The following is a 24,993-nucleotide window of genomic DNA, read 5'->3' as shown; positions in this document are numbered from 1 at the left end:
GATCACAACTGTTATGGTCATCACTGTTTTCCCAGAATCCAGTAGATATCTGAAATATAGCAGGTGCTCCAAAAATGTTTGTTGAATAATTTCCATAAGCAAATGAATAAAGAACCACTTTATAGCAAGTAAGTTTATTACATTCTGATTCTCTTTGGACTGGCATAGGTTCTAGCAAATACAGAATCATACCAATTACAACTACATACCTGAGCACTGAACACCACCTTCTATTTCGCCCAGCCACCCAGAGCACACTCAAAGAGAAAGGATGGGAATATTACAGAGTTATGTAATAAACACATCACATAAATATTTGATTCCAGATTATGGTGTTTTAATCACCTATGAAAGATCTGCTTAGTTTTAAAAGGTGACAATCATTGGTTTTGAGAGTAAAAATAAAATGCTGCTAAGCCTCTAGAAATGTGACTAGTAAGGATTCATATTTATGAGAAGATTTAACCATTTAAGAAAAATTTCCTCTAAATTAAAGCCAATAAAAATAGTATATTCATAGGAAATATAATTTTGGAATGAACCTAACAAAAAGGAACTGGTAACATTTACTTTATACTTTTCCATTTAAAAGATAGATTTTCTCGCTGAGTGAAATAAGTCAAGCAGAGAGAGTCAATTATCAAATGGTTTCACTTATTTGTGGAGCATAAGAAATAACACGGAGGACATGGGAAGATGGAGAGGAGAAGGGAGTTGAGGGAAATTGGAGGGGGAGATGAACTATGAGAGACTGTGGACTCTGAAAAACAATCTGAGGGTTTTGGAGGGGCGGGGGGTAGGAAGTTGGGTGAGCCTGGTGGTGGGTGATTATGGAGGGCATGTATTGCATGGAGCACTGGGTGTGGTGCATAAATAATGAATTCTGGAACACTGAAAAGTAATTAAAAAATAAAAAATTTTAAAAAAAGAACACGAATGTATCATCAAACATGAGTGTAATAATGGAAAGATTGATCAAGAGATTCTTTCTCCTTCAATAAACAAAGGTATGTGCTTATAGAAAAAGATTTTTAAAAAAAGGTATATATTTTCTGTCATGGACACAGAACAGGTACTTTACAGTCATGCTGCTAAAGGCAGGGCTCTGCTACAGAAAGACCCCGATGATTCAAACCATTCTAAACTGCTGGTTGAAAAGGGAAAGGCTTACAAATGTTCAGCCACAGTAGCCAACAGCCCTTCCCAGGACCTGTATTCTAGTCGATCTTATGTTCTCTCGCAGATTAGAAATATTTGTCTCGGTGCCTGACATTACTTCACCATCTTATTATAACTCCCTAAGGCCCTGGTATCTTTCCTTTGGTTCTCATGTCACTAGCAATTAATTTTATTGCCAAGAATGCTTGCTTTTTTCCTCTAAGCTGAATATGTCTGTATAATCTTTTAATGCTTGTCCTCAAACCTCGTTTTCCGACTTAATGCACTTATTTCTACTTTTCCAGCTCTTGCTCTCAATTCCAGCTAATTGTCAATAATGACTTTGCGTTAAACCCTGAGTTACTGGTCACTTTCAAACAAAAATCTGTGCTCCTTCTAATAGAATGAAGAGCTTTCCATCTCCTTGTGTCTCAGTAGTTGGTCATCAAATAAGGAATAAAAATTTGAAAGCCTTGTCCTTAACTGACATTTCATATAAAGAACTGACTGGGCAGCTTCTTCAATTATGTGAAGATGCTATTTATATCTTTCAATAGCATATAAATTAAGGATCTTGGCGAATGAAAAAACTGGGCACCAAAAGACATAATCAAAGACAGAGGCAACAAATGTCTGGCTTTGGGCCAGACACGTTACAATGGCCAACACAGATATCATATCTGAAGCCTCAGTTTTAATGCCAAATCAGAAGACAGCACTCCCTCCGACCGCCTGCCCAAGTCACGTGGGAGTTCAAATGGGGAAGCACCAAACAATTTTCACAATGGAGAGAAAAGGAGGGCTCGTCCTACTCAGTGTATCAAGCCAGATGGATGATCACATCTCCTAATTCTTTCCGATGCCCATCCAAAAAAAGGTCTTGGATCTGACGCTGAGGGCTTGAAACTTAAACACATACACAAGAAACTAATAAAAATTTATAGAATGACATTTTCACGGGGACTGAGGGTACTTTCTGCTAAGAAGAGCATTCTACTTCTCTACCTGGCATTATATCTCTTATCACATGAGGCACAAAATTGGGGTAACTAAAAATACTTAAGGTAGTGGTGCTGATTTTAAAAATACACTGTTTAACAGAAAATTATCTATTACCATTGAATTTTAAAGATGTAAGATGGTTGATAAAATACAATGAAAACTTTTTTTTTTTTTTTCCTGAAAAGAATTCTCTAAGAATGACGTGAGCTCCAAACTGGTGGTTACTGGGAATCTGGGAAATCCCTTTGGTCTTCCCTCTACTTCACTGAAAGTTTCAAAGGAATTTCCCCAGCAGTTGGTTTCATGTGTTTAAAAATGTGAAAGCTTTACTAAAAATCTTTCTTGGGCCACAGGGATTTAAGTTAATGCCAGGATAGAGAATGTGCTAAAGGAATGCCAAGGTCCACTGGCAATTGTTGAGGAATTTTTCTTAGAATATGATGTAATTGATCCTTACATAAAAGGAAGCACCTTTTCCCCATTTATCTATTCATTCACTTCAATATTTGTTAAATATTTACCCTGTTTACAACTCCAGGGAGGCCCTATGGTACAAAAATTAACGAGACCTTTTTGATTTGAAGGAATTTCCTCTCTACTAATAGAGGTCTTCACATTAGCAAGTAACCAGAATACAACATTTTTGTACATAAAGGTAGGGACAGATGCACAAAGAAACGGCATTGCTAATTTTGTCATCACGATGTTGGGAGCAACTCTGGAGAGGAAATGTCACTTGAGTCAGGTGTTTTAAGAGTGATGAAGTTCATCAGGGTTGAGGGCGGGACACACCAGGAACAGTGGTGTGAGACCAGCTTTTGCATCACAAGAAAGAAGCAGAAAAGTTCCTTTGACAGAAAACTAAAAAGGGACAGAAGTACTTTCATGTTAGAATACTTTATAAGAAAATTACAGGGCATTAAAGGCTGAGATGAAATCAGAGAATATGTTTGATTAGGAGCAGGATAAAAGAATGCATACTTTTTTCTTCTGCTAAAATTCTGGAGCACTAGAGGTCAAAAGGGATGTCTTTTCCGGGTCTGTAGTATTTTTGTATTGAGTTCCCCTCAGGAAGATAGAAAGGGTGAAACTAAGAAATGGAAGATGGTTTTGCTGAATCCACAGGTCATCGCTACATGGCTCCTTAGCTAAAGCCAGGGATAACGACAGCACATTTCTCAACTTCAGAATTTGACCCTGTAAATTGTAACTTATAATTTAACTATATAGTAGATCACTGGCCCCAGAGTACCTCGATGGATGGCCTTTTGATATACTATTTTCATGTTCTTTACCAATATCCAAATACTGTATTTCATTCATTACTAAATGTTCATTTTAAGAATTATACTATGACAGACGATAATTTAAAATTTTAAGAATTGTGTAACATTTTAAGATGTTTGAGATGTTTACTAAAAAGCTTTTTCTATGTTTATTGGGCATTGGGAATAATTTCCAGGTTGCTGTTTGAGTACATAGTGACATGAATATGGCTGTTAAGTTTTTGCTTCCATTGAGTCATGTCTTAAATGGATTATTACATCCTGCAGGACTCCAACTACTTATTCACAGATTTTTCCAAAGCCTTTTTTCTGTAACTTCACACACATTATGGAAGTGTACCTGTTTCATCAACACTCACCTATTAAGTGTGTTTTTTTTTAAGTTTCTTTGTAATTTCACTGATAAAACAAAAAAAATGGTACTGTAAGGTTGATTTGTGTTTATTCAAACTTTAGAAAGACTGAGTATCTTTCCACATATATTTTTTAAAAAGAATTACAATATGATATTAGAAAAGAATACTATAAATTTGAGTACATGGTAGACTTTAAAGACCTCTAAAATAAAAAATTCACACTATATAAGAGATATAACTTTTGCCTACGGACAAACAGGCATTCTCACCATTAAATATTCTTAAAACCTGGGTCAGGAGAACCCAGGAAACAACAAGTTAACACCCCACTTTGCCTATCCTGAGTAAGTATGAAAGCCATTGTTTGCAGAAAGAATCCTGAGATTCAAACTTGCCTCTGGTTGCCTGGTTACAAAACTCGAGGAGGGACAATTACCTGTTTCTGTGACTCAGTTTCCTCATCTGCCAAAAAGAACAGTAATATTTTTGTTTGTTTTACTAAGCTGATAGGAATGCTATGAAGGCAGAATTGCATAAGTAATCATAAATCTTATATAAGGTTTAAGGCCTAATTGACAGAATCCTAAAATATAAGAATCTCTCTCTGCGTGTGTACATGTGCTATATCAACCAACACTTACAAAATCCAAACACAGTAGCACTCCCTGAGGTAAAATCCTGACATTACCAATTCTTCAAATAAAGTACTCTTCAGTCCTGCCATTTGGTAACAGCCCCGAGCTAAAAACGGGTAACTCTGTCCTAAGCACCATCCCCTAGTGATGGGTGGTCCTAGTCCATCACTACATATAACAAGATTTCTCTGGCTAGCTAGTTTCTCATGATAATATAATTAAATCTGAAACAAGGGCTTTCAGCTCTCCACTTTCCTAAATCTCTTCTTGACTCCTGAAAGTAAAAGTGATGGAGTTTTTTAGGTTGTTCAAGGATTATGCTTGCTCCAGTAATTTCCTTAGTCACTGTCCTAAAAGCACGCTTTTTTTTTTTTTTTTTTTTTAAAGATTTCAGCTATCCATTTGACAGAGAGAGAGACCACACAAGAAGAGGGAGCTGCAGGCTCTCTGCTGAGCAGAGAGCCCAATGCGGGGCTCAATCCCAGGACCCTGGGATCATGACCTGAACCGAAGGCAAATGCTTAATCAACTAAACCACCCAGGAGTCAGGTGTCCCTCTAAAAGCACTCTTGAGGACTTGGAGAAGGTGAATTTTATGGATTGGAAAGAGAATGGAATAGACAGTTCTTAATTTTAGGCCATGGTGCTGTAACTGGTTTCCCAGATGTGAAATATTGGAAGCATTTCATGTATTTCATGGAGATGGTTTGTGGATATGCTTACTATCTTTGTATAAAAGGGATGATAACAAACTTGGTAACCAAACCCGCTGGTCCAAGAAGCCTGTCATCACCTACATGGGAAGAATAAGTAACCTTTGACAGAGGTCTGTTACCTCCTGGACAGATGATACATTCAGAGAGGTCACCTGGCTTTTCTGACACCTGGATCCCTCCAGCTAAAAAACATGAATAATGTTTGTTCATAGGATTCAAGCAACTTCCATGACTCCGAAGAATACATATCTTTGAGAAGCATCAGAACATATGACATATGTGTCGTCATAAACATATATTCTATTACACAAAATTTACGTAATTAAACATAAAGATTTTGAAAATGAAGGTCCATATTACAGTCTATACAAAAATATTTTTCTAGAGTGTATTTTTAAAAAATGATGGACTGTATTAACAAGACATATATAAATGAGATATATCTAATTTTATGGATCAAAAAAACCTCTTAGTTTAAAATTACTTTTATGGAAAGGATGGATATCTTTATTTTCTTTCTCTTACCACAGATATTGCCACGATTTCTTACTTCTGTGTGGCAAAATACCTCATACTTCCCAGAGACATAATTTCATTCAAGATACTCTTTAAATAGTACTGCATTTCTCATTCAAATGTTAGAGTATTTTACAAGACAGTGCAAAAATCCTTAAATAGTAAGTATCAGACTAAAACCATTTTGAAGTACATACATGAATTTTTGTTTTTTAATCTTGCAGGTTTCTGTGTTTATTCTGCAGAGGGATGTTTCCTTATATCGTGAATTAAGATAGATTCTGTTCCATAGCTAGTTTGTCAGAATCTGCCGGAGCCCCACAAGTAATGCCATGTTGGCGGTGAGAAGAAAGGTCAAGAACCGTATCTCTGGAATGTTTCCCTCTCACGTGAAACTCCAGCTCTAAAAAAGCTCCCGAAAATGATGGATTTCCTATTTCCATAAATACAACCCTTCGATGTTCAGCCACATTTTCAGCAAACCAAAAAAATAAACCCAGTCTCTTCAACTAGCCATTTCTCACTTAATATTTTGAAATATGATAGGGCATAATGTTTTCTTTCTTTCTTTTTAAATTTCTTTTCAGCATAACAGTGTTCATTGTTTTTGCACCACACCCAGTGCTCCATGCAACACGTGCCCTCACTAATACCCACCACCTGGTTCCCCCAACCTCCCACCCCCCGCCCCTTCTAGACCCTCAGGTTGTTTTTCAGAGTCCATAGTCTCTCATGGTTCACCTCCCCTTCCAATTTCCCTCAACTCCCTTCTCCTCTCCATCTCCTCATGTCCTCCATGTTATTTGTTAAGGGCATAATGTTTTCTAAAGCTCAAGTACAAATCAAAATTTTAAAGGAAAGACAACCAGTCCATCCAGCTAAGGAAAGGAATGGGCAGAGTAATAGAGTGGCTCTGTGTCAGACTGGAAATGTAGTAAGGGAGGGGGGAAAGCAAAATATTAAAAAAGCAAAACTACCATATCTTAGAATTATAACTATTTGATTTCAAACTTTTTTGGTTAATTTTAAAGAAAATCAGATTTTTGCTACTGAGATGTATGCAGTCATTCTAAGTGACAAACCTGGTATCTTGAACCAATAATTTAGTCTATAAATTTTGATCTACGGGCGTGCCTGGGTGGCTCACTGGGTTAAGCCTCTGCCTTCAGCTCAGGTCATGATCCCAGAGTCCTGGGATCAAGCGCCGCATAGGGTTCTCTGCTCAGCGGGGAGCCTGCTTCCCCTTCTCCCTCTCTGCCAGCCTCTCTGCCTACTTGTGATCTCTGTCTGTCAAATAATAAAATCTTAAAAAAATTTTTTGATCTACTACACAGATTTGAATTATTTCAGAGTTCTCCTCTGAAGCTTACTGATGGAAGACTTTCCCATTTGAGCATCAAGATTCAGTACGCCCGTTATTCTTTATAAATCGGCTTCCTTCTTAGAAACTGGTTTCATACTAAGGTTCCTTTTATCCATACACAAAATGTTAAACTATGATTTGGTTACTATAAAAATAAAGGCATCAAATTTACTAAACATCTGGCCTCTAGGGAAAATCAAATAGCTGAACCTAAATTAACATCATTTTTTGCCTCTCTGGCACGCGCCCAGCAGATGCCATTTTTTAGAGCTGTGATCACATTATGTCCAACGATATTTTAAACAAGTGCTATTTAATGCTTCACAAAACAGGGAAGGGAAGCATGTCATCTTTTTGAGATAGATGACATAATAGTGTACTTTTTTAAAAAAGCATCATAAGAAAACAGATGACTAGATCCGAATTATTTGTTTTCTCCTTCCTTCATCTCTTACCCCCATATCCCCTTCCCACGTCCTGTGTCCTGTTCACACAACATATGTACTTCCTGAGACTCTTTTGCTTCTCCTGAGAGAACAGAGACATCTTTATGATGACTCTAGAAGTGGCCCGTTTTTCTCCCGGCATACTGCATTAGGAAGAGAGCCAAACAGAGGGTGAAAAGCAGTCAAGGCCTTGGGGGACAGCGACAATGACATTGTTCGGGAGACTCAGAACACAGGTCATAGCCTATTCTCTGCAGTACTCAGACTTCACTGAGGAAAATTTATTTTTAAGATTTTTATTTATTTATTTGACAGAGAGAGATAGATCACAAGTAGGCAGAGAGGCAGGCAGAGACAGAGGGGGAAGCAGGCTCCCTGCTGAGCAGAGAGCCCGATGTGGGGCTCGATCCCAGGACCCTGAGATCATGACCTGAGCTGAAGGCAGAGGCTTTAACCCACTGAGCCACCCAGGTGCCCCTATTATTATTTTTTTAAGATTGTGTTTATTTATTTGACAGAGAGAGAGAGAGAGAGCACACAAGCGGGGTAGCTGCAGGCAGGGGAGAAGCAGGCTCCCCACTGAGCAAGGAACCTGATTTGGGGCTGGATCCCAGGATGCTGGGATCATGACCTGAGCCAAAGGCATACATTTAACCGATGGAGCCACGCAGGCGCCCCCCCAGAGGAAAATTTTAGCTAGACTGTGCCACAGAATCCTCCAAACTAAGAAAATCATTAGACATACTGAGATTGATAAGTTAAAAAACACATTTACTTAGCACTGATTTCCTGATAAATGCAATTATTCAACAGCATTAGTCCATACAGCACCCAAGTACAAATCAGCAAAAGGCACCCCCTCAGGGCAGACACATGCGGGTAGGCACATGGCTTGAGAGTGGAGCTGGGCGGATTCCAACATCCTCTTGCCACCTCAGCATCATGTAGAACATATTCTGAACAACTGGACATGGGGATCCTATTTACATAGGTCTTTATTTTGGTGCTTTGCAAATCCTAAGACAAAAATAATATAACTGGAACATTTATCTATACTCATTGCAGAGTAGTACTGTGTCAGATTAAGAACGTAAGATTATCTAGTGGCAAATAAAAAATTAACTCAGTATAAATTCAGGTGAACAGAAAAGGATACGTGATATAGATTCTTTGTAGTGAAGTCATCAAAGAACAACCAATAAAAGTCACTCTCCTGGTTTATACTAACAGGAGAATGAATACTTACCACCATCTTCAACTGTAAAATGGAACATATCACTTGTGGCATTGGCCCCGTCTTTTAAAACGTAGCATATTTTCATGTCATCAATGTCAGCTAGAAAATAACCCAAGAACAAGATGATTCATTACTAAGGTGAGATTGGTGACTCATTACTTATGGTAAATCCGACTGGCTCTTCTCTGTAATCACGTTTACGTTTCCTAATTCCAAGGGAAGCAGTGCTATCTGATTTCTCCTCTCTCTAAGCCCCTTGATTTCAGCTGTCCCACGGAAATCGGATCCCTTACCCAGATAGAGTGCAAGAGTTAGGTTATAATAATAGCAAGGTGTTGCCCCTCCCAATGTTATTTGCATGTTCATGCACCAAAGAAGTGACTGTCTAAATACGGAATGTCAGACTTCATGACAGGTGGAAAGGGAGATAGTCTGAGGCATGAAAGATTTCCTGGCACTACCAAAATCACACTCTTTTCCTCCCTAGAGGGTTGGCTCTCAGAGGAAAGAACTTCCCTGCCCTCCTCTGGCTAATGTTTCTTACCTCTTGTAATACACAACAGGCTGTTTTTAAGCTCTCCAGAGTTTGGAAAAAAAAAAAAAATCAAGGACATTTTACATCTCAAAGATTGAAATAACTGTCATGACCCCAGAAGAGAATTAGAACAGAGAACATCTAACAAAACCTGAAACCTTTATTCATAGTGAAAAGCTATTCTGCCTCAGGAACCCGTTTTCATTTGCTTTCCATCCTAGCTCTCAAATTTACCAGCACAGTTTGTTTTCAGTGATCGACTGACATACAACTTCAAAAATTTATTCACGCATTTTACTAATTCCTTTCCTAAATAATGAAACACAAACAACATAATAAACCAAGAATCATCCTCTTCTGTGATGCTCAGCAACATGACATTATTGACCCGGGTCAGGCGGTAAATAGTTATTTCCAAGGCTACATAAAATCAAGTTCACAGCTAAGAGTAGTTTCCCCAGTGGTATGTAACGTTTGTGTGGCTCCAGTGGGCTCTACAGTTTTTCCATCTTCTAAGGGTTCTTTCTACTAAGTTCATGCTACGAAGTCTGCAAGCATCATATATAAGAAGATGAATTTATGAAATAATAAGCTCAAGTTACGTAAGGTACTGGGATCAACAAATGACTCCATGAATTTCTGTGACCCCATTTGACAGATGGGAAATGTACACACTCCCTTGCCTCATACAGTTCTGAAAGGTGACTTGCTTATAATCCGACATTTGAAAATCTGATTTAATAGTTAATGGTAACTTCCTGTAAAAGGGGTACTAACAGATGAAGCAAATTCAAGACAAATTCTTCCCCCTTAGCATTTTATCTCTAACTCTGCTCTAATTTCCCCAAATTTCTGCCTAGTGTCATTTGTATCTTTCCACGTGGCTACATTTCCTAGAACGTGGAAAACTTCTGGGATTCTTTTCTTCATCTTAACCTCCCATAGTCCTTTGAATATTAGGGTCTAATATTCAGTAACAGCTCAAACATTTCTTAAAATGAAAGAGTCCACAGGTCTGGTGGACCATGATCCTCCCGCTACCTCGGTGTGTGTGATGTTTCGACAGAGGTAAGAAGCAAAGCCCTTGCAGGTTCTTTACCTGTCTACTCCTACAACTCTGACCCCTTACAACCTTTTAATTCCTCAGGAAAACTGTGCTCTGAGGGCATATCTTTAGCCTAAGGACAGCCTTCTGGTCACGTGGGGAAGACCTTTTTCCAAACTTCCCCATTCCCTCTTTAACTGTGTAAGAAAATCTAAAAGCTCTACCACAAGAAAAGGAAAAATTCATTACTGTACCCAAACTCTGCATCGTTGTTTTTTTGCAAAAAGCTATAGTATTTAGGAGACAGTTTTGCTGAAACAAATCACCACTTCAAAAGTGATTTCTTAAAAACTTTTTTTTTTTTTAAAGTTAACATGAATGCAATTAGGACATGCAGGTGTCAGATTTTCTGCCCAAGTTAGGGCATGTAATATTGATTAGTTGGAACAAACCAAAACCCTTTTCATTTTCTTTATAGCGCAGTTAGTAATTCATGGTTTAAAAAAGCGACTTCTAAAAAAAAATCTCAAATAAGTAAAGACTTTGATCATACCACTGTTATTCTATAGGAAACTCTAAAGCTATCAAAAACATCACAAATTATATATAAACACTCACTTCTTAAGGCACAGTAGTATTAGGAAGATCAAAACCTAGTAGCAAAAAAAGGTCATCTCCTTTCGGTAAACATCTAACAATTAACTGGATTTTCTTCTAATCACTGATCACACATCCGATTTATTTCAGTTCATGTGATCAAGCATTCCATGATTTTGGGTTTTCGTTTTAATTCTAAGTTCACTAACATACCTGGCAACCACACCCTGGTTCAAACTCTTTGGGGGAAAATTTGTGAAAGTGATCTGTCATGTATCTCTCACAAGACATCAATGTGTACTTATTGTAGAGAAAACAGCCAGGTCCTTGAGACGAGTGATTTAAGCCCGGGATGGAGACAGCAGGGGCACCCTGCCAAAGATACATCATTGAAATAATTTCTCTAGTTTGTCTAATTCTACCTTGTTAAGTCTTCTAATAATAAAATTGGATGAGGTTTAGGAATGAATGAGTTTTCTTTTCCTAGGGACCATTTAGTGAATCGGTTTGGGAACAAACTTCTTTGCCCATATATGGCTAACGTGACTTAACTCGGCGCACTGAAAATCCATCAAAATACAGCTCAGCTCATCCCTTCATGATAACAGAAAAACAAAAACGGATCAAAGCTAGTGTTGTCCTTACTCAAGCTCCTGCGTTCATTTCTCTTCAAGACAACAGCACAGCGGCTTGACGGTGGAGCTTCTCCATTTTCCCTCAGCCATCTTGTGTCCAGAAACAACCGCCCTGAACCAAACTGTAGCATCCACTTGCTCAGATGAGGGCTCTGTGATGAACTACCAACAATTTTCCTAGGCAGCGTTTGGGTTCTTATCGGAATGTGCTCATTTCTCTTATAACCTTAAAAATGTATCTTCACTTTTTATAATAAACTGTTAACTCTATATTTACAAATGACCATAAAGACTAATCATGGTGAGTCCATATCAGTGAGAGAGAGAGAGAACGTGTGCACATGCAACAGCCTCCCTCTGAAATAGTATAATTCAGGGTTTGATATTTAAGATATAATAGTCCAACATTATCAGCTGTCAGACCTGCTCCATAGGCTTTAAGTTAAATCGTCTGCCTGTCTTCATGCACAAATTCCTTTTTTTTTTTTTAAATCCTTAAAGTCAGATTACTTGTTTCAGGTCAGAGGAGTGATCTGAAATCACATTTTCTATCCTGTAATATATTCCTTTCATCCTCTTCACTTTCCATGCAAACAAACCAGTCTAAGATTGCATGACATCTCTGTCCTCAGAAAGCCTTCACACAAAAGTTTCCTGCTGGTCTGGCATGACACTTGGCACTCTGAGGTTTTCCTGTCCCTGCAGGCCCTACAATATATTCAGGCTTTCGGCCAACAATCGGGAGGTTGGAGTTCAGGGCTATTTGCCAGCATCTAAAACAGAGAAGCAGTTCACTTGAACACTAAACTTCGCGACATCCGTTTATTAAAGCATTTGTTAGAGCCCAACACTGTTGCGGGAAAAGAACACCCCCAATGGGATGCCCCGAGGGTAAACTCCACCTCTACTCGCAGAGCCGACACAGGAGAGATCTAGTTTCCATCCTGACATAGTGAGATTTTCATGAAAGCCACCGGTAGCCCTCTGTAGTGAAGGTCGCACGTTCTGGAGAACAGAGCCTTGCCTCTCAAGCCTGCACACTGAATGGGCTTCCCCTTCTGTAGTGAGGGACTCTGCAGAGGTCACCTGCCCTTCCTGTCTCAGACTATCCACACACAAAGAAAATTTAGGTTAGAAAAACGCTTTAGCTTCAAGAATGCAGGTGTTGGAGGCCACAGATGTCTGTTACTGTGTTTGAAAGAGGAAGCGAGAGGAGATCTGAAACAAGGAAATAATTTCCTCCTTCTGTCCTGCTATTCATCTTGTCAACGTTATCTTCAGGTTCTGAATAAAATCAATGTACACCTAATGATAGACACATTGTCTCGGACATCATTAAGGATGCTCTGTGTGCGCATGTGTGTGTGTGTGTGATGGAACCATACCTTGTACATTTAATTGTTCTAACTCTACACCTCTCATGTCTTTGGTATTTGTCTAAGTCGTAAAATATTAGAGAAGAATTCTAAATCTAAGTACGTATACATTTTTTTTCAGTTACAAAGTTTCTAAGAACTGCAACAGGATTAGAACAATGCTCTCACAATTAAAGTAATACAGACTTGAAGGCTGTATTTGAATGGAAGGTGGAAATAACAGTAAGAAGCATACAAAGAATTCAGAAAGCACGACCTTCGCTCAGGTGCCCAAATGCTTCATGAGCGACCTGCAGTGCACCTGACAGGCCACTCAGATGATGGGGGTGGCAAAGAAAGCAGATCTGAAGGACTTGCTTCAGTTTTAATTCCCCCCAAGTCTGGCTCCAGCCTTGGCGGCATACCTTGTTGCTGTCGAAAGACACTGATATTCCTTCTAATGCAGGGTGCTGCAGTGGGAATACGGCAAGAAGAGAGCTATTCTCCCAGAAAAGTTAAGTCCCCACATCCCCCCCCCCCCATCTCTCTATTTCCCTTTCCTTTTCTTCTCTGGGACTCAAATCAGATCTCCTATTTACAACATTTTTGGGAATAGTCATACCCTCAGAAAATAAGACCTGAATTTTCCATTGGGTATAAGGAAATAAAAGAGTACCATACCTTGTGTAAACTGAGTCACACTGTGGTTGCCTCTGTCCAGGTTGAGGAGATAGCCATGTCGAGGGGCCTCTGTCACAATAAACCTGAGAGAAAAATGTAGGCTGTCTCTGTCCTCCGCTTTCAATATTTTGCTTGTGATCATGAACCCCAAGTGACCAGTAGGCAGAGTGCGAAGTGTGGAGGCTCCTTTGTTCACGGCAACTTGGGGGACACTATCGTCAACAGCTAAGACCTGGATTTTCATCACTTGGGGTCTCCTTGTTTCAAATGTTGTATCAGGGAAAACATAGAACTCTGTATGGGAACCATCAGTCACCGTGAAGGAGAAGCTGTCTTCACTTGACTCAGTGCCATCATGTCTGTAGCTGATTAAGTTTTCATTCAAGTCTTGCTTGGTAAAAACCATGGTGGGTCTGGTATTGTTGAACAGGAGTTGACCGTGAACAGGCACCTGGGTGACAATGAACTTCAGGAGTTTGTCAGGAGTATCTCTGTCTTCGACAGTGAGTTCAAAGGGAGTGATCAGCTTGTTTTCACCTTCACTGACAACCAGGTTATGGATGGTGACCACCGGTTTTTTGTTATCCACATCACTAATGGAGATACGAAACGTCCGGAAGACAGGGTTACGGCCATCGGTGACCTGAAACTCAAAACTGTCCATCTTGACTTCATCGTCAGCTGTGTGGATGTAGTAGATTTTGTTGCCAGCCAGTTGGAGCTGAGTGAAAGATGTGATGGATGTTCCAAGTTGATCTGTGCACTCTAAGTGACCTCTCATGGGAGCCCTGGTGATGGTAAAAACTAAGTTTTCATCGGGACTGTTCAAGTCACTGGTGCTTAGTAGGTCTGTTGTGAGAGTGACTTTTCCACCTTCTTTCAAGGATACTCCTTTGCTTATCACATCTGGGAAGACAATGTCAATGCTCCCAATGGAAACATAAAAGTAGCGATCTATGAGGGCATTTATTCCATCAGTCACATCAAATTTAATTAGGTCCCGAATGCCCTCTTGTCCAAAGTGGACATACTGAATTAAGTTTCTGTCCACTTCGTCCTGGGTAAAATTCATGCCCAGTGTGATATTTTCAAAGACACCTGTAGGCATTCGTCTCTGCAATAAGCCATGTCCTGGTCCATAACGAATAACATAAACCAAAGATTTGTCTTCAGAGTCCAAATCTGTTGCCATTAATATTTTGTTGTTGATAATTTTGGTTTCCCCAATTTCTATTTCTAGCCCGTTATTGATCATCATTCTGGGGGTCTCATCATCAACTGGGATCACTATAATGAGGACCATCCTTTCCACTGAGTGCTTACCATCTGTTAGTCTAATCACAAAACTATCTTCCTGGGTCTCAGAGTCATCATGCTCATAAATAATGCTTGAACTCTCTATGATCTGATCCAAGGTGAAGCTTTCAACCAAAACTGTGCCATTTATCAGCTGGTTCATGATGTGACCTCGAGTAGGAAATCGGGTAATAGTGAAAGTTAGATCATCTGGGGGCATGTCAGCATCAGCGGCATTGAGGATGGGTGTATCAATCACCAGACTCATGCCCTCCATCACCATAAATTCTCTCATAAATATTTCTGGCTGTTCATCATTGGTGGGAATGATGACAATGGGGAAAAAATGCCTCTCTGAAAAGTTAATGCCATCAGAACAACGAAATATAAATCGGTCTTCCACAGGTTCGACCCCTTTATGGACACTCTGGACATAGTTAATATGACTCTGCCTGAGGTCTTTCAGGGTAAAGGCACTTATGGCAATTCCTGCTCTTGATTTTTCAGAGCCTGGGGCTGGAGAAATGTTTTCAATATAACCGGAGGTAGGCTGAATAACTATAGTGCACAAGAGGTCATCGGTTAGTGAATCAATATCTTGAGCACTTATATGTGTTGAGGTTATAACACTTTTATCACCTTCCATGACTATAAACTGTTCACCTACAGAAATTTCTGGAGCCTGGTTATCAACAGGGAGGATGGTCACCCACACGGTAACTCCTTGGATAGTATTGCTACCTATTACCCATTCTTGAGACACATCTGACAGACTCAGGTTAAAAGAGTCCCCTCTGGGCAACAGGCCTATCTCACCGCTAGTGTGGGCATAGATGACAGAGCCTTCCAAGATGTCCTTTTGGGTAAACTGCTCTGCTGGAACTCCGTTGACCAGGATTTCTCCATATAAGGGTGGATCTTCCAAGACAAAAGTCAACATCACATCATCAGTGTCCTCATCAGTCCCCTTGATAACACCGGCAGTGATTTCAGTAGCTCCGTTTTCAAGAACATCTAAGTAAGACCCCAGAGTACCAGCAGGAAGGCTCAGCACGGGCCCCTCATCATCCGCCGGCCGGACATTCACTCTGAGAGTGATGGGCACCACGTGGTGTCTGTCACTGACCTCCAAGGAGCAGCTATCAGTGAGAGACTCATCGCCATTATGGGCATAGGAAATCCGACCCTGTTTTATGTCTTCCAGGTGGAAGGCCTCCCCGACATGCAGTATCTGTCCAGACACTCTCATGTGGCCGTGTTTGGGCGCCTGCATGAGAGTGAAAGAGATGTGGGCGACATCAGTGTCTACATCATTCACACGCAACTCGGTCTCACTCAGGACGTGGTGGCCCTTCTCCTGAATGGTGAAACCTGTGTTGAGGATCTCAGGTGGCTGGTTGTCCACTGGCTGCAAGTAAAGCGTGAAGGTGCCCGGAGCCACATTCCCAGCTTGATCCTCCACCTGGAACTGGAACTGGGCCACTCGGGCAGCCACTCCCAGTTCTTGCTCTGGAGGTCTGTAAGCAATTTTATGGTGGTTGATCTGGGCTTGGGTAAAATGGGTCACCACGACTGAGGGGTTGTCAGTCAGGACCAAGGTGCCCAGTGGGGCAGGCGAGTGGTTTTCGTCCGTGTCCATGGGAGGCTGGGTCACTGTGTAACGCAGGTCTCGGTCATCCGTGTCCAGGTCGGTGTAGCGCAGCCACTTCTTCCTCAGAGGGGTGAGCTGGGATTCCTGCACCACCATCCGAAGGGGACAGCCGCTGCCCAGCTCTGGAGGGAGACGATCCACAGGGTGAATGCGTATCACAAATCTGTGTGGTCCAGACTGATTAGGAGGATCATGGTTATCCTGGACCCGAAATGTGAACTGGTCCATCACTGGCCCAGGACTGTGGGGCCCCAAGTGCCTATAGAACAGCCGTCCCTCACTTATGTCCCGCTGCCGCCACTCTGTCACTGTTTGCTCATAGAATGCTCCCTGTCTCCTCCAAGGGCCCCTGCTCAGCTCCTCTTCCTCATGGGGAGGATGCGTTTGGCGGAGAAGCAGATGCCCTGCAGTCGAGGAGGGCGACTCCAGCACAAAAAGCAGCAGAGAGTCATCTGAGTCAATGTCAGTCGCACTTAGAGCAAGGGGCAGGATGGGCACTGTCTCACCTTCTGCCAGTGTCAGCCCTGTGTTAGCGTTGAGGACTGGTGGCTGGTCATCCACAGGCACTAAGGTGATGGGGAACAGGAACTGCACCTGGTGTCGGCGTCCACCATCCACCATTCGAAGGACAAGGTTGTCACTCAGTGAGCCATCTTTGTCATCATGATGGTAGACCACCTGGCCGGCCACTAGCTCAGCCACCGTAAAGGTCTTAGGGGCGGAGCTGCCATGGGTGGCACCCAGAAGGACAAGGTGACCATGCCGGAGCCCAGCCACCACCTCCAGCTGCACTGCCTCCAGGTCATCCTCATCGCTGATGACCAAGTTTTGTGGCCCACTGCCCGCAGGGCCTGTAAGGGGCCGGGACTGGCCCTCGTAGAGAATGAGACCGGTGTTCCGGGTGACCAGGGGAGCCAGTGTGTTCATGGGCTTCACCACTACCATAAAAGCAAAAGGGTCTGAGGCAGCTCCTTCCGGGTCCACTACCTCCAGCTCCAGTTCAAAGAGCCGCTCCTGGTCGGAGTCCTCAGAGGGGGGCTGGTAGGCAATCTTCAAGAGCCGCAGGTCCTTCTGAGTGAAGGACGAGAGGGGCAGGCTGCGATCATCAGTACTAACTAGGTAGCCCTGGCCAGGCTGGAAGGGAGAGGTGAGGTTGAAGATCAACAGGTCAGGGGGAGACTCAGCATCCTCAGCGGCCAGCATGTCTGGGGTCAGGGCGGTGAGTACAAACTGATCCACCTCCATCATCATCATGGCCACAAAACTGGGCTTGGGGGCGGTGTTCTCGGCCCCTCCTCGGATTCTCACCAGCACCTGGAAGTGCTCACGTTTCAGAGCAGGCCTGCCCACAGGCGAACCACGAGACCGCAGCTCCACCACCATAGGGACCCAGTCCCTGTTTGGGGACCGACTGGGGGCCGTGTGGCGGTAGCGCACGCCTAGTTCCTGGAAAGCTTTGCAGTCCATCAGGAGAGGATCCTGGGCGCCCCCCTTGCTGGCTCCACCTGGAACTTGCGGGTAGTGAAGGAGCTCCCCGTAGCGAGGCAGCGCGCTCAGGCCGGACAGGATGCCCACGCGACATTCCTCGGTCTCGGGCTGGTAGGCAAACTCCAGGCTCCGTGCGTCTAGGGCATTACTGGTCCCCAGCAGCTCCTCCACGACGAGGGGCAAGTTCCGAGTCACAACCTCTAGCTGGGTGAAGACCACCTCCACCGCCAGCACCAAGGGTAGCACTGCTGCCCCTCCAGGCGCGTCGTAGCGCAGCTGCAGCCGAATGCGATCCCGCGATGGGCTGCGCGCGCCCAGGTGCGAGTAGCGTACCTCTCCCGGGCCGAAGTCGCACGGGAAGCGCTTGGGATTCAGGCGGCCAGGCCTCTGGGCCAGCGCGTCGTTGTCTAGCACGGTCACCGAGCAGCGGTCCCCCGGCTGCACCTGCAGCACCAGGTCGTGCAGCGGATCCAGCCAGACCTCGCGGCCGAAGGGCACCCGGAGCCCACGGTTCGCCAGCACTATGGCCTCCTCGGCGGGGACCCCTGCAGCCCCCGCGAGATCCGGGGACAGCAACGCTCGCTCAGGGGCAGCGGGCTGTGCCGGGACGCAGCTTACCGGTGACAGGAGAAGCAGCAGCAGCAACACGAGGAGGGGCGGCAGCGTAGGTATCTGCTGAAAACTGGTGAGTTTGGCCACCCCGCCGGCGCCGGAGGCGATCCCGGGAGTCCTGGCCGCGTGCATGGTCCGGGTGTTAGAGCTCGGACAGGTCAGCCTGAGAGAGCTCAGTCAGTCCCCGGGCAGAGAGCAAGAAACCCCTGCGGAAAGTGCCAGGAACTCTGTAGCCGCGGCTGGGCCAGGATGGAAAGTTGCGCGGGGCGGGCGCGGCTGGCGCTGCAGCGGAGGCTGAAGCCCCCCGGCGTCCCGCTCCGCCACCGGCCGCACACTGGCTGCGAGAACTGAGTCCCTCCACTCCTGCTTCCCAGGTCCCGGGACCTAGAGCTTTGAGGGAAAACCCTCCCCTAGCACCCCCTTACTCCTGTCCTCCCAGGAGGCCAATCGTTGGTCCCGGGAGGAGGCCCCGAGTTGAGGGTTGGGTAGTGATATCTGCCAATCAGTTCCTAGGGGCGGAGGCAGGGAAACCTGGCGGAGAGGAGGATATTCAAGGCTCTACAAATTGTCCTGGAAGCGAGGGGTACTGGCTGTCTCGAGGTGCCCACCTGTGCTCACGTTTCGCTCTGGGATGCCAGGGTTGGGGTTCCAGCAGAAGAGTCGGGACACGCGGCTGGGCTTGAATCCGTTCTTCAGCTGCCTGGGATCCAGGATTACCCATTTTTGCTCCCATCCCCTCCAGTTCGTTGCAGTCTCGCGCGGGGGAGTGTGGTTATTGCTCGCTGGGAGTTGCAAACCCGAGAAGAAAGTTATTCGCAATGTCGCTTGTGTTTGAATCGAAACCCAGGGCAGTTTGGGAAGAAAGGCTGGGGCATGTTTGCAAAAGAAGGACGGCTAGAATGACAAGCCAATGCTAGGGCAGGTTGTGCACGCACACGCACACACACACACACACACACACACACACACACACACACGGGCTGCTGCAGTCTCCTTGTAAATTACCGGGGGGGGGGTGCACAGTACTTGGATTGGTGAGTTTTAAACAAGCCCCTCCTTTGCAACCAAAGTTCAGAGTAAAAGGGGAAAAGGGGGGCCCAAGAGGGGAGGAATATTTGGAATGCGTGAGAAGTGCAGTCAGTCCGATCGGAATCGCGAGACTAGCACCAAAAAATAAGTTCTAGGGAATGTAGCCCCAGGTTCTCCCAAAGCCGCCGTGGTTCGGGGAGCTGTAGCTAGAAACGTTCCTGTTCTTTTCGCAGTAATTAGTCCGAGTACAAACTAAACCTACTTGTCAGCATCCCATTTCTTTGCATGCCAAGAGAATTGATAAATATCCGGAGGGCGAACGAAAATAGGTTAGCTCCCTTTTCAGTGAGCGGGTTTTTAAGTCAGAGTTTGAGCTCTTCCTGCCCCCTTGTGCCTGTCCGGTTTCAGAAGTGTTCGCATTCTCCTTCTGCAAGGTTTCTAACAGCACCCGCCTCTTCGAAGGGCGGGGGGGCGGGTAACCCTCACAGTTAAAACTCAGCCATTTCCAGATTTGTTTCTTGAGCAGTCTTGTTTACCTATCCTGATCAAAATGTTTTATTTTGGAGAATGTTCTTTTCTGTTCAGTAACAAAATTCAGGTTATTAGTTGGAACCCTGTCCTTTTCCTGTTTAAGGATAGTTTAGATTTGGGAAAGAAAAGAGTGTAAAAAACTGCTGTGACATTTTAAGTTTCAGTCAAAATTGAAGATCTTAAACGCACACGTGGGTGCATTTCAGAAAGAAGTACTAACCTTATTAACCGTTTCCGGTCATTTCCCTGAGCGTCTCCAGTCCAGAATTTTGATCTGTGCCTGGTACACTAACAGCTACCTCCCAGGTCACAGCCCAGCGTGTATCCAGGATATTGCTGGCAAGTGTCAGATTCTGTTCCAGGAAGACCCCTGGGCCATGTCTGTCCCTGGGAGTTAGAGATGGGAAATTCTGAAATCTTTCAAAAAGAAGCCAGAGAGAGAGATTAATTTAAAAGAGCCATTCATACCAGCAAACAATTGATGTTTAGTTAATTGATGATTAATTGAACTAATTCTTAATGCTTTGCACTTTGGGGGAGCTTTTAACTCCCACTTATGATTGATGAATACACTTCATAATTTAGTACAAAATGATGAGCATCCAGGAACCTAAATGGGATGCGGCTGAAATTTTAAACGTTTGAGAAAACCCCCATCCAAGTCCACTGATTTCCAATCACTTTGCATTATTATTTTATAGCTTCTTATAGTGATTCATTGTTGCAAACAGAATTCAAATCCAGTGACAAGGGGAAATTTTACTCTTTCTTGTTTACAAATAAAACAAACGGAAAGATGCCAAATGAAATAGAACATCGGTTTCAGAATATGGTTCTTTATATATTAGATTTCAAATTCTGGTTATTATGTACTTTGAAAAGTCCGGTGGGAGCTGAGTGATTTTTATTCAGGCATTGTGACCCTGGACCCTCTGACCAGAACCAGACCAACTGCCTGACCCTTGATGTCTCCCAGTGGCTCCAGGCTTTTCCTTTCTTCCTTTTAAAGTCCAACTCTGTTTGACTTGCAAGTAGATGATAAGATCAGCATTTGAAGTATGGTAGTATGCCTGAAGGGCATAGTTCAATATTTTGTTTTGTGGTAAGAAGAATAGAGGTCCACAGTTATTTTTAAGTAACCTAAGGAAATCAATAAACTATAATTTTTTTTTTACTCTTTAATTTAGCCTGCCTTGAAGTGATGGAATGATTCTTATGAATTATTATTTTTTTTGGAGATGGGGTAAATGCTTTCATTATTTGCTATCAAATAGAAGGTAATCATATAGAAGGTAACACATACTGTTATTTGGTTAAATGTATTTTGCATTCATAGTTATTGATAAAATAGTGAAATATTAAATTCTTATTTCCAAGCAAGTATTGTTGATGATGATAATTACTCTTTAGGATAAATACCTCAGTGTTAAAAGATTTCTATACTTCAGTGGCAAGGAAATATTATTTATGGCCAATAGTCTTAATATCATAAAGAATTAAATAAATTGGAAAACTTGTAATATTTTTAAATCTGAGCTTAATTATTCAGTGCTCCTTCTGTTATCCTTATAAACACGGTGCATCTTCTGGGTAAAATATCTTTTAAAATAAATTCTTAAAGTTGCTTAACCTGTGAAAAACACACTAAAATGTGTCCTCAAATCAACTTCACTTGATCTTAGCCAAAAGGCCAAGAAGCGATGTGTCCTCAAATCCACTTAAAGCTGAAATTATTCATTGTTAAAACTTAAATGACCTCTGACCTAGGGTTAAGCACCAGAGAACTTATTTCCTAAAATAAAGAAAGTTATGTGATGAATTCAAGATACAGGCGAGATATTCAGGTGTAAACTGAAGGCAGGTCCAGGACTCTGCTTAAATTTACATCTGGTTAAATTTTGAATGTAACATTGTCATTCCAAAGTTTATTTCACTTTTCTTATATCACTCTCCTCGCCTGTAAGACCCCCATAAAAAAGATGGCCACAAGGACCGACACCTGTAGAGCACTCACAGATGAATGATTAAAGCTTTATGCCAGTTGTCCTAAACGGTGCTCAATAGAATTTTAGTCTTTGATGGCTTCAAAACCATTGCTTGCCCCTAAACACCAAACTTGACTGATTGCAGAGCAACGCTGAAAAGGGGAAACAGCCCGGGCTGATTGACCAAGACCTGGGTCCCCACCTTGGCTCTGACGTCAATCCGCTAACTATGTGACTTGTAGCAATTCTCTCTCTTTCACTACTACAGTCTTCGTAACTGTAAACCAAGGGGGACAGTCTTCTCGGACAAATTCCCTTCTGGTTCCCCTTTGGTTTTGGTGTTGGTGCCACGAGACCAAATTTATGGATGACCTGCCATTTGGCTTCCTCATGTTACTTTTTAGTTTACCGTGCTCCTTCCGCCTGCAGTATTCTCCATAAGAGCCTATGGGACTCAGTGGGAAATGAAGAGCCATACTGACCTTGCAGACCGCTTGCTGGAACTTTCTCATTTCATAGGCGAGGAAACAGAACCAAGGAGTTTAAGACCCTGGAGTGGACGGGTGGCTCAGAGGGTTAAGCCTCTGCCTTCAGCTCCAGTCATGATCTCAGGGTCCTGGGATCGAGTCCTGCTTCGGGCTCTCTGCTCAGCGGGGAGCCCGCTTCCCCCTCTCTCTCTGCCTCCTCTCTGCCTACTTGTGATCTCTCTCTCTGTCAAATAAATAAATAAAATCTTAAACAAACAAACAAGCAAACAAACAAACAAAAAAACCCGGAGTGGAGCTGGAAAGGCAAAGAGATAACCAGCTGACTACAAGGTCAGTATTCATTGCCCTACCTACTAATTTAGCCTTTAAGGATGAAGTCCAATACTTACTCCCCTGTGGGAATTTTGTTCATCTACCCAGCTTAGTATGAGCTATGTGTCTTTTGACTCTCTATACCACCTCCTCCCCTTTTCGCCACATGCCTTTGCTTCTCTCTCTTATAGGATCCCTCTGACTGTATGTTGGGCTATAGTCATCTGAGTTCTTGTGCCCTTCACTCTTTTGAAAGCACCCTGAGCCCACAGCCTGCCTGCACTTATCCTTTACCTATTTAAAGATCTCAGTAAATAAATATTCACTGCATGAAATTAGATCACAATTTCGTATTTCCCAAGCAATTTCGCTTGAAATAACTCAGCCAGATTTCACAACGGCTTTGCAAGTTCAGTTTTCTTAGTAGTAAGCAACAGAAACGGACTGGCTGAATTAAGCAAAAAGGAAATGAAAAAAATAGTGGATTGCTCCCATCGTTTCTGGAAAGGCAGCAACGTAAGGCTCAGAAAAGTGAGCGTGAACCAAAAACCCAACTTTCCGCTTGGTGATGGTCTGTGGGGACAGCACTGAGCCACTGCCGGACTCTGGAGCCTGCAGGTGACACTCCCACTTTGGCCAGCACTAGATGTGAGTCAACAGCCCGAAGGCCACTGCCTCCCCTGCTCCTGGGCTCAGATGTCACTGCAGCCAATGCCCAGCGATTTTTCTCTCTCTGGCACGGTAAAACCAGAGGTCCAGGCAGGACTGGCTTATCTAAGCTTCAATAGTGGGCCCACACCGTAGCTGCCAAGGCATGGGGAGAGTGTGTATCTGAACTTTTTGGCATGGGTTTGAGTGGCTCCCCTTCCCACTAAGATTTGTACTATGGGAATTTCTCACCTAGAAGAAAGAAGTTCATGTTCCATGGAGCCAATCATGAAGCCCGTCCTCTAGCTCCCAGCTCAGCCCAGAGTCTGCTTCTCTCTCTGCTTCTCCCCCAACTTGTACCCATGCACACTCTTTCTCTTTCTCTCTCTCCAATGAATACATAAAATCTTTTAAAAAAATCAGAATTACATAAAGTACATAAAATACATTAAATGAACTAGAATCCAAGTGGTCTACTGTAGGCTGCTTTTCCTTTTACACCCCCAAATAGGCCATTTTTCACTTTCAAAAAAACATTTGGCAAAATTTCCTACTTTTTTCTTCCTCAGAGAAAGGGTTTTTGAGCACTGCAGAGTGGGGAAGTGGTTCAGGATAGCCTTATCTTCTGACAGCCTTTGGTAAGGGGAATTCCTGGATGTCCACACTCGGGAACCTTGTGAAAATCTTTCCTGTTGTGGCAAGTCATAAATGGAGGAGGAAAGCGGGGAGGCCTGCTCCCTGTGGCCGCAGAGGCCTGCGCTGAGCCAGCAGGAGCAGCGCTGCGTGGCCTGAAGGTCAGCACAAAGCCCTTACTTGGCAGCCTTTAAAATAGTTTTCCCAAACATTTGGCTTGTCTCTTGTAGAGATCTTTTAAGCCAATGATCCTGGGGCATTAATATTCGTGGATTTTCCACTTGTAAGTTTTCAAACAAAACTCAGAATGAAGTGGAATTTAAACACAGTAGAAGCAAGAGACCACGACTCAGCTGAACCAACAAGGACTAAAACAAAGAACAAATAAGGGAAAAAGCTCTTCTCTTATTGGGATTTAAATTTAAAAAAATTGTTTTTATTGCATGACTTCTGTATGTTTCTTACAGCAATCTTACGGTAATCTCCATGGAAATGCTCGCTGTGTTCTTGGCTTGTATCACAGGGGACTTAACAAAGGGCCCTCCGAAACAGAGTGCTCTCTCCTGTGTATGTCTCACATGAATTAAGTTCTGTGAGACAGAGAAATGTAAGGGATAATTTTAAATTAAAAAATATATATATATAGGGACACCTGGGTGGCTCAGTTGGTTGAGCCAATGCCGTCGGCTTGGGTCATGATCCTAGGGTCCTGGGATCAAGTTCCGCACTGGGCTCCTTGCTGGGCGGGGAGCCTGCT

At 43.2% G+C, this 24,993-nt stretch overlaps 1 protein-coding gene across 1 annotated transcript in view; it reads right to left on the bottom strand.

The window, feature by feature from the left end:
* FREM2 (FRAS1 related extracellular matrix 2) overlaps positions 1 to 18,926 on the bottom strand; it is a 160,849-nt gene extending 141,923 nt beyond the window's left edge. Inside the window, exons 1-2 of the mRNA XM_045978235.1 lie at positions 13,564 to 18,926; positions 8,725 to 8,814 (exon numbers count right to left, since the gene is read on the bottom strand). Of these exons, the coding sequence (XP_045834191.1) occupies positions 8,725 to 8,814; positions 13,564 to 18,742 (5,269 nt within the window). The 5' untranslated portion in view covers positions 18,743 to 18,926. The remainder of the gene's footprint in view (positions 1 to 8,724; positions 8,815 to 13,563) is intronic.
* Between the last annotated feature and the right edge of the window lie 6,067 nt (positions 18,927 to 24,993).

The sequence above is a fragment of the Meles meles genome, chromosome 14, assembly GCF_922984935.1.
Source record: "Meles meles chromosome 14, mMelMel3.1 paternal haplotype, whole genome shotgun sequence".
NCBI lineage: Eukaryota > Metazoa > Chordata > Mammalia > Carnivora > Mustelidae > Meles > Meles meles.
This window is presented reverse-complemented; position numbering and strand designations above follow the sequence as displayed.